Here is a 10,000-nt window from a genome sequence, read left to right on the forward strand (position 1 = left end):
AACGCTTGATTGCGCCTGAATTGATTGGGTTTGGCCACTCTTTTTCGTCCATTTCTGCTAGTACTACTTCTCCTTAGAGAGTACTTTGCAGATTAAATAGGGACCTTGCCAGTTGGGAGCAAATTTCCCTTTGTATTCATCTTGGTGTGGAAAAGTTCTCTTGAGCACCATCTGCCTAATTTGAAAAAGTCAAGTCCTGACTCGCTTACTGAAGGCTTTTGCCATCCTTTGTCGGTATAGTTGACGATGGCATACGACAACCATCCTTTTTTCATCAATTATGGCCAATTGCTCGTATCAAGCTCAGACCCATTTAGAATTGTCCAACTCTGCTTCTTGAATGATTTTAAAGAAGGTATCTCGACTTCGGCAGGCATAATCGCTTTAGTACCATAGACCAACAACAACAGGGCGTCGCCCTATCAAGTTATGGCCATGGTATGGTATCCTATTAAGGCATATGATAACTGCTCATTCCATCCTTTTGAGTTGTCTGTCATTTTTCTCAATATCCTCTTGATATTCTTGTTGCCTGCTTCCATGGCTACATTCATTTAGGACCGGTAAGCTGTTGAGTTTCATTGAGGGATCTTAAATTGCTCACAGATATCCTTCATCATATGGCTATTCAGATTTGCTCCAATATCAATGATGATGGACTCAGGTATGACGAATAGGCATATGATATTGTTTCGCACAAAGTCAACCACTACTTTCTTTGTCACTGACTTGTGTGACATTGCTTCCACCCATTTAGTGAAGTAATCAATGACGATTAAAATGAATCGGTGCCCATTTGAAGCAGTGGGTTCGATGGGTCCAACAACGTCCATACCCCAAGCAATGAAGGGCCATGGTGAAGTCATGGCATTAAGCTCGCTTGGCGGAACCTTGATTAAATCGTCGTGGATCTGACACTGATGGCCTCTTTGCACATAATTGCAGCAACCACTTTCCGTTTTCATCCAATAGTATCCGACTAGGAGAATCTTCTTGGCCAGTGCGAATCCATTCATATGGGGCCCCGATGTCCCAACATATACTTCTTCCAGAAATTTGGTGGGCTCGACGGCTTCTAAGCATCGGAGTAATCCTAAATCTGACGTTCATTTGTACAACACTTCCTTTTTTAGGAAGAAACCATTGGTCATTCTTCTAATGGTCCTCTTTTGCCGCTGGTGATACCTTCGGGATATTCCCATTTCTCTATGTACATTTTGATGTCATTGTACCATGGTTTGCCATCCGGCTTCTTACTTCCACACGGGAACGAGGGGCATGTTCTTCTTTTCGGGGATTATCTCCGTGGCCAACGTGATGCCTTTCGGGGGGGGGGGGGGTCGGATCATTGATGTTATTGTGGCTAGGGGTGTTCACGGTTTGGTTAAAAATCGATCCAAACCGAAAACCAAATCAACTGATTGAATAAACTGATATTTACTTGGGTTAGGTTTGGTTTGGTTTTGAATTTTTAAAAATCGATAATATTTAGTTTGTTTTTGGTTTTACTAAAAGCAAACCAAAGATAAAACCGAACCGAACCGACAAATTTTATACATAATTTTTATAATAATATATATATATATATATAATATATTATTTTTTATAAATACTTTTAAATAATTTATATAATTTTTAAGCAAAAGTTTATTTTATTTCTAATAGGCTAATGAACTTTATACCTTAAGCTGATTTTAAAAAAGAAATCCATTAATTCAAACTCATTTATTCAAAGAAACAACTATATGAGATTTACCTAGATTTATTTTTTGTATTTCTTATAAACTTTATTCACTTAATTTAAATCATAAATCCTAAGACATTTTCCCCATGATGCAAGAAACTATAGCTACCACAATAAAAGGGTAATAATGGATTATAAGTCGGAAAAGTATAGAAAATTCTCTCCTAATTGTAAGAAAAAATCATGAAAGAGATAAATACCGTTAATTTTCTTAAAAATCAAAAAAACGACCCAAATCGAACCATCGACTATAACCAAACTGATGGATATGTATTATATTTTGTTTGGTTTGGTTCTAATAATTTTAATACCGACTAGATTGGTTTGGTTTTGATTTTAACCCAAAACCGACCCATGAACACCCCTAATTATGGCAAATGCATCGATAAATTCGTTCTGAGCTCTCAGAGTGTGCCGGAAGTCGATCTTCCTGAATTTCTTGCACAATATTTGTGCTAAGTTCACATATGGCAAGATCTTATCATTTTTGGTGGCCCATTCACCTTGTACTTGATGAATTAATAGGTCGGAATCTCCGATGACCAGTAATTCATCGATGTCCATGTCCAGTGCCATCCTGAGGCCTAGAATGCAGGCTTCATATTCAGCCATATTAGTTGTACAACAGAGTTTGAGCTTCGCAGCCATCGGGTAATATTGCCTATTTTCTGATATCAAAACTGCTCCGATTCCGGACCCATTGTAGTTGACTGCTACATCGAAGAATAATCTCCAACCTGTGTATGGATCCATTGCTTCTTCTTCTATGGTCAATACCCCTTCGTCTGGGAAATGAGTGCGGAGAGGTTCAAGCTCTTCATCCACGAGACTTTCAGTAAGCAAGTCGGCCAAAGCTTGTCCTTTAACAACCTTTTGTACTATGTATACAATGTCGAATTCGCTCAACAGCATTTGCTATTTGGCCAACTTCCCAATGGGCGTGGGTTGGCGGAAGATGTACCTCAATGGATCCATCTTGGATATGAGGTGAGTGGTGTACGAAGACAAGTAATGCCTCAATTTCTGGACCACCCAAGTTAAAGCACAGCAAGTTTTCTCTACCAATGTATATCTTACCTCACAGGCGGTGAACTTCTTGCTCAGGTAGTAGATGGTATGCTCTTTTTTCCTTGCCTCATCGTGTTGTCCTAACATGTATCCGAAGGCATTCTTGGCAACAGATAGGTATAGCAACAGTGGACTCTCGGGTTTGGGAGGTACCAAGACTGGCGGGTCGGACAAATATCTCTTGATAGTGTCAAATGCCTCTTGGCATTCTTCTGTCCATTTTATGGGAGCATCTTTCTTCAAGAGCTTAAGAATGGGCTCCACAATGATGGTGGACTGAGCTATAAATCGCCCAAAGTAATTTAGCCTTCCTAAGAAACTCATGACGTCTTTCTTTGTTTTGGGAGGAGGTAACTCTTGGATTGCTTTGATCTTGGTTGGGTATAGCTCTATGCCTCTTCGGCTGACTATGAAGCCCAGTAGTTTTCCTAGCCGGTTTTAAGTTAAACTTTCGGAGCCTGTCAAAGAATTTCCTTAGATGAGTGGTATGCTCCAAACTTTCTCTTGAATTGATGATGACATCACCCACGTATACCTCGATTTCTCTATGAATCATATTGTGGAAGATGGTACTCATGACTCTCATATAGGTTGCATCGGCATTCTTGAGGTCGAAGGGCATTACCTGGTAATAGTATACTTCCCATGGAGTGATGAAAGCTGTTTTCTCTACATCTTCTCTATCCATTAGGATTTGGTAATAGCTGGCGAAACAATCCACAAATGACTGTAGCTCGTGCTTGGCACAATTATCTATGAGTATGTGGATGTTTGGCAGTGGGAAATTGTCCTTTGGACTGGTTTTGTTGAGATCCCGGTAATCCACACTGATTCTTATCTTTCCGTCCTTTTTGGGCACCGGCACTATGTTAGCCAACCGTGTGGGGTATGAGGTTACTACTACCACCCCTGACCTGATTTGCTTTTCTACCTCATTCTTGATGCAAATACTGAGGTACGGTTTGAATTGTCGGGGTTTTCTATTTCACAGGAGCGAAACCCGTGTTGATAGGCAACCGGTGGGATACTATGCTGGTGCTTAATCCTGGCATATCAGTATATGACCATACAAAGATATCCATATACTCTTTTAGTAGGTCGATCAATTCTTCTTTCTGAGGCGCTCCTAGGTGCGTGCTTATCCTAGTTTCCTTGATATTCTCTTCGTCACCTAGATTGACAACTTCTGTTTCATCCATGTTTGGTTTTTGTTCATTCTCTAATTGTTCTACCTCTTCTACGAGACCCTCGGGTAGCATTATTGCTTCATCGCATTCCTCATACTCTTTTTTCTCTATACTGCCTGACTCATTCATTTCGCGAACATGTCATGACACTTAGGGTTGCTTTATTATTTTTATTACTGAAAATTCAAGGCAAAGCGCAGTTGTTATAAAACATGCATGCAAAGTAAGTAAATAATATCATTTTGATAAAATCGATGCTCTCATTGGTTTAGATTAACAAAAGTACAAACTGTGGTCCTGGCTTGGATCAATCCATTTTCGTTTTTGGAAACATTACGAGGTACGAAAAGTGATAAAAGGTGAGTAATCAGGCCTCTACCGATTCTCCCTCTTTTTCGAAAATAAATTCATCATTCTCTACCGAAGAGCTAAAAGCGGGGTAGAGATCCAATCGGACAGCTGCTCGCCCGGATCTGCATCTCGGATGGTGGGTGATTCTCAGACATTCCTCTAGGATTACTAAGCAATCGTCTTCTTGGAATAGCATCCCTATCCGTTCTTCAATGTAAGCATCACTCGGCATAGGCATTTCGGTTTGCAAATGACTGGTATAGATTTGGAATGGGCTTGCGGAGGTCCACAACCTCTTACATCTCCTTGGTAAGTATTTCATCTTCAGTTGGGGCATAGCTGAGTCCAAAATGAAAATTGTCTTAAGGAATGGGAATCAGCTCAGTGATGCCGTGCAAATGCTTTCCCAGACTCTTCCCGGGTTTGAACCTGTTCTGAAGTATAGTTGAAGCAATCATTTTATAAACCGCAGGCATGGAGACCTCTGGGGAGTCTATCCTGTGGGCAGCTCCCACTAGTTCTGTCACATGGAAATCCGTTGCACTGGGATCAGAACCTTGAAATTGGGGTGGTCCTGGAGTGTGAGGGAGGCTACTGTTTGTTCCAGGGACTCGATTGCTTTGGGGACCAATACTCTGTAAGCTTCCCAATCTTCAACCCTCTCAATCATATGGACTCCGTTGTTTCTATGATTGGGTAACGGTTTTGTGTTCATATTGGGAGTTGCGGTTTCCAAAATGATTTCCCTTTTGTCGATCAGATCTTGGATTTTGTTCTTGAGATTTATGCAGTCTTCTGTGCAGCACCCATTTCCTCCTGAATGGTAGGCGCAAGCTTGATCAACCCTGTAGAATCTATTCCCCGGTTGTGCCAATTTCGAGAGGACCTTCTGGATCAAGCCTGCAGCCAATAGCCTCTCGATGAGCCGAGCCTAGGTTTGAGAAGTGTTGTGAATTCTCTTACTAGATTTCTCTCAAAGCAAGGTGGACGTTGGGGGTGGTGGTTGATTTTGCATTATATATTTGTGGGTAGTGGTTGATTTTGGCAATTCACATGGACACTGGTTGATATGTTTGTGGTGGGTTATTTGGTAATACAAATGTAATTGGATTATAGAGTGGGTGTAGTTTATGTGGAGGATTGCGTATTTTTGGGCTTGGGTTTGGAATGTGGGATATGCTTGCCACGTCCTCTTTCTTCTTGCGGAAGATTCCTGCAGTAGCTTGTCCAGATGCCTTGTTAAAGACACTAACTATTTTCCCAGATTTGAGACCATCTTCTATGGCCTCTCCCATTTTGACCAACTCAGCAAATGGCCTCCCAGCCATGGACAACATTCTGTCGTAGAAATCAGGCTCCTGGGATCTAATGAACACAGAGACTAGCTCTCCCTCACACATCGGTGGCTGCACACGGGCTGCCTCGGCCCTCCACCTGCTGGCAAACTCCCTGTAGTTTTCTGTTGATTTCTGCTTGACCTTTTCAAGGTAATAGCGGTCGGGTACCGTTTCAACATTAAAGCGAAATCTCTCCATGAAGGATTCTGCCATGTCCTCCCAGGTGTGCCATTGGCGTATATCTTGAGTTGCGAACCACTCAGTGGCTTCTTTGGTCAGACTACGACTGAATAGTCGCATAATCAGAGGTTAGTTTTTCTTCACTCCGACCAATTGGTCGCAGTGGGAGCGAAGGTGCGCCTGGGATTCCCTGTCCTGTTGAACATCTCAAATTTTGGGATTTTGAACCCTTCTGGTAAGTCCAAATCTGGATGCATGCACAGGTCATCATATCTTAGACCTGTAGCCTTTCTTGCGGACCTGTTGGATTTTTCCAGTAATTCCTCCATCTTCTTCTCCATATCTTTCTCACGCTTATCCCGTTTTCAAACGGCCCCTCCTTCTCCATTTCTTCATAATGATCTAGCTCTTTATGCCTTCTCCATTTCGGGGAGAATTCATTTGGGATGTTGGAGTGAAGAATGATACTTGGTGGGTGGTATGGTTGAGCGGGCGTGGTGGTTGCCCATTTAGTTGGTGGAGTTAGAGCACGTACTTGGCTTGCCGGATTAATGAAAATCGGCGGAGGAACCTAGTAAGAAGGGACTGAGTGAGTGTTCCCTGGGATTTGAGTGTATTTTGTTAGTGGTGGAGTGCGGTAAGAAGGACCAGTGTGGTTTGGATTGGTGGAGCTTAGTGGAGGTGGGATGGTTCCTGGTGGGTATATAGGAAAGTGATCGGGCATTGGGGAGCTCAGTGAAGGGAATGGAGGAGGAGGCCTTCTTTCCTCTGTCGAGGCATCCTTGTCCGCATTTGTTGCCTCATTCCTAGCCACCTTTTCTTGGAGGGCCGTAACGGCAGTCAGTAATGTTGCAATCACATCTTCTTGAGATGATACTTCTTGTGGGTCTTGGGCATCTCCGTCACGGAGAGCGAGCTCATTTCCGTTATCGGGTGTACCAGTCATCTTCTTTTTTTCCTTTATCTGTGAGGGAAGCTAACGCGGCTTTGGATCTTGTGAAGTACGCCAGCTTTCAATACTACGCTAATCGGCCTCGTTCTATAAGACAAGAATAACTCAACGGTAGACAAAGTTAGTTACTTATCAAAAATATAAAGGCAAAATATCACATATTGATATTTAAAGCGCACATAGCACATAAAGTCATATATTAAAGCTTGAATACTTTTGATCCTTTGTTCTAAAGGTTCGGATGTTTATGGGCCTTTGATGTTTGGGTGGAGCTTGGTTTAATGGGCTTTATGGTCGACTTACTTTGGCAAACCCTTTCCTGTTACAAAATAAATGGGGGGAATTATAATTTATATTATGTAGGGGCCGAGTCTTACGTAGACTGCCTACGTATCCCACCAGGGGAAATCAGGCCCTATCGTAGTTCATTTTACAAAAGAAGGATATATATTTTCCTAAATATCCTTTGGGCTAAACCTAGCTAAAGACATCCCCAGACCAGGCCCGGCTAGGGCTTCCCGCGTATCCCTCCATAGGGACGTCAGGTCGGCGCGGTTCCTTACAATATTTATGGGGGAGAGGGGGTAACTTTTTATGTGCAAAAATGGGGACACCTAATATCTACCCAAAAATATAGTTCCGCGAGTCGCTGTCCTTACGAACTCGCTCTCTCATTTTCCTTTCTCTTAGTATTGTGGTGGGAGGATGACCAAGATCTCTCCTGTACTGATCTTGTGCTCGAGTTCGAGCTTGAATGCGTGGCACTCTTCTATGTCATGCCCCATAGCTCCTGTATGATACAGGCAAAACTTGTTCCTGTTGGGCCCCAATGGCGCGGGCTCGTGGGCAGGTTCCACGGGTCTAATCTTTCTTAAAGTAGCCAAAGTTGAGAAGATGCGGGCGTATGATTCCTCGAAGACCGTGAAATCATATCGCCAAATCTGAGTACTAGCGGTGACCCCTTCTCCAGGGATAATAGGGTCATGGACTAGTAGGGTGTGTGGCCCCCACAAAGTCCCAATGATCCTATCATCAATCAAGCTACAAATTCTTCTCCTTAACCCCAGACACTCATTCAGGGTATGACCGGCCTGGTTGCGGTGAAACGGGCACCTTTTGTATGCGTACACCAACTCGGGCGGCGGCAACCTAGCCCTAGTGGTGCAAGACACTCCTGTGGCGACCATCCTTTCGTATACCTCCTTACAGGTGACGGGCCGTGGAGCCACTCTGAATGGGGAGGAATGGGCTTTGAAGGCTATGCCCCACCAGGCTAGTTCGGAAGGGCCCGCTCTTTCGAAATTCTCAGATGCCATGGTGGAGGTGGCAGGTACTATCATGGGCGACGGTGCATAGAAGTCAGATCCCTCGTTGGTTGGGGCATAGTAGTCAGATTCCTCATTCGCATCATTCTCTTCTTTTGCAAACTCGGGAAACATCTCAAATGGTTCTTCTTCTCCCTCAGCCTCTATGTCAACGGGCTCTAATTCCTCCTCCTCCATATCCTGGGGCTCTTCTTCTTCCTCTTCTGGTTCTTCTTCCTCGACGGGTTCGGAGGCTTCTTGTTGAGGCTCCGACTCCTCTTGCGGGTCTGATTCCATCACCCACGGGTCTGATCTAGCTCCTTGGTTTTCATTCACTCCTTCCGGGGTCCCCTCTCTAGGCGTCATAGGCCTCCTCTCTAAAGGTATATAGTTCAGCACCAAATCCCTTACTTCTTCTGGGACATTCCCATAGTATTGTTCTTGGGGTATGCCCTCTGGCGGGTTCCCAACCATCTCCAGCAATCTGTCCACTTCCTCAATTTTCCTCCCTATTTCTTGGAGGTGCTTCTCCATTTGTAGTACCTTGTCTCTCAGCATCTCAGCTGTCTCTCCTAGAGTCCGCGTTTCTTGTTCTCCTTGGTTTGCCATTGTAAGTCAACCTTTTAATGGAGATAAATTTGGGTAAGTTTTAAGCTTTGGGTTTTTCTTTTGGTATGTAGTTTAGATCATCGGATCAAATGTATTCAAGCCTTAATATATGATAACACACATAGCAAATAGGCATGTGAAGCACGTAGCAAGCATTCATGTAATTTGCAGATATTTATACTATTCGCGTTCCTAAGGCCTTTTTGAGTTAAGGCTCTCTTAATCGCTTGAAACATGCAAGTGCCATTTGTGAAGATGAACCATTGCCCCGAAAAATCATCATTAGTTAATAAATAATAAAAATATCTTCCCCGAAGGGATTACAAAGATGATGAAGCCGACATGGGGCTTGATATAAAGCAATAAATCAGCAGGGCTCTCCTCCAGCGGCTGATGTCGAGGCCTGGCTTGTCTTGGCCTTCTTGACCCTCCGAAGGGTGGTCTGAATCCGAAGTCGTGCTTGGTACATCTCCATCCTGATTATCACCGGATCTGTTTCTTCTAAAATCTTGGCCAAATGCTCATCCGTGCTTTCCAAACATTCCTTCAAACGCTCTTCTTCTTGGGCATCGTGAGGAAGTGTGGGCCTTGGGATGGATGCACGGGCCAAGTGTCCCTGTAGCCATTCATGATACCCTGGGTCACACCCTGCCTCGAACCTATCTGGAGCTAAAGTATCTGGACCCCAACTCACACGACCATTCCATTCTCTGAGGATCACCCCGGCGTTCTTGATTTTCTGCTCTGTGTGCTCAATGATGAACTGCTCAGGATTTCCTACCTGAGGTATCACTTGCCTTCTACCAAATTGCCTTAAAACCCGAGATGGATAATAAGGACGGATTCCTCGAACCCCTGCTAATGGCACAAAGGGACAATTCTTACCCCGAACCACCACAATTTCGGATATGAAGTCAGGAAACATCCACTGGACCCTATCTTTAGTCAACTCCTCAAAGAAGCGGGCCCACGCCCCTTTGGACATGTAACCAAGGTTCGGACAATAATTTGTAAGGCGGTCTATCCTGTTGTGGTTGCTCAGATACTGGACTTCTTTAGCCATGTTGATGTGTTTGATAATCCACCATTGTAATAACATGCTACATCCTTGGAAGTATCGGAAGCGATTTCGGCATTTGTCTAAAGCCCAAAAAATGTCCGCCAGGATGATGGGTGCCAGGTCAAAATACCTCGTTTCCTGATCCTTGGTTATACCATAGAAGATAGCGTGGGCTAAGTAGATCACTCGGGTGTCTATGGCCAATGAT

The 10,000-nt window shown here is 43.7% G+C and overlaps 1 protein-coding gene across 1 annotated transcript; it reads right to left on the bottom strand.

Moving 5' to 3' along the window:
• Positions 1–4,712: 4,712 nt before the first annotated feature.
• On the bottom strand, positions 4,713–6,208 carry LOC132057665 (uncharacterized). The gene is made up of 3 exons (XM_059450285.1): positions 6,018–6,208; positions 5,535–5,973; positions 4,713–4,985 (listed from the first exon to the last, which is right to left on the bottom strand). Exons 1-3 carry the CDS (start codon positions 6,206–6,208, stop codon positions 4,713–4,715), a joined length of 903 nt encoding a protein of 300 aa, XP_059306268.1.
• Between the last annotated feature and the right edge of the window lie 3,792 nt (positions 6,209–10,000).

Source organism: Lycium ferocissimum, chromosome 5, assembly GCF_029784015.1.
Source record: "Lycium ferocissimum isolate CSIRO_LF1 chromosome 5, AGI_CSIRO_Lferr_CH_V1, whole genome shotgun sequence".
Classification (NCBI taxonomy): domain Eukaryota; kingdom Viridiplantae; phylum Streptophyta; class Magnoliopsida; order Solanales; family Solanaceae; genus Lycium; species Lycium ferocissimum.

Bases quoted from the DNA above. Each gene is read 5' to 3' on its own strand.
- LOC132057665 (XM_059450285.1), bottom strand. From the start codon at position 6,208: ATGGAGAAGAAGATGGAGGAATTACTGGAAAAATCCAACAGGTCCGCA. The intron at 5,974-6,017 runs GTCGGAGTGAAG...GCGACTATTCAG, and splicing joins GCTCCCACTGCGACCAATTG to TCGTAGTCTGACCAAAGAAG. The intron at 4,986-5,534 runs GCAAGCATATCC...GGAAGCTTACAG, and splicing joins GCAAGAAGAAAGAGGACGTG to AGTATTGGTCCCCAAAGCAA.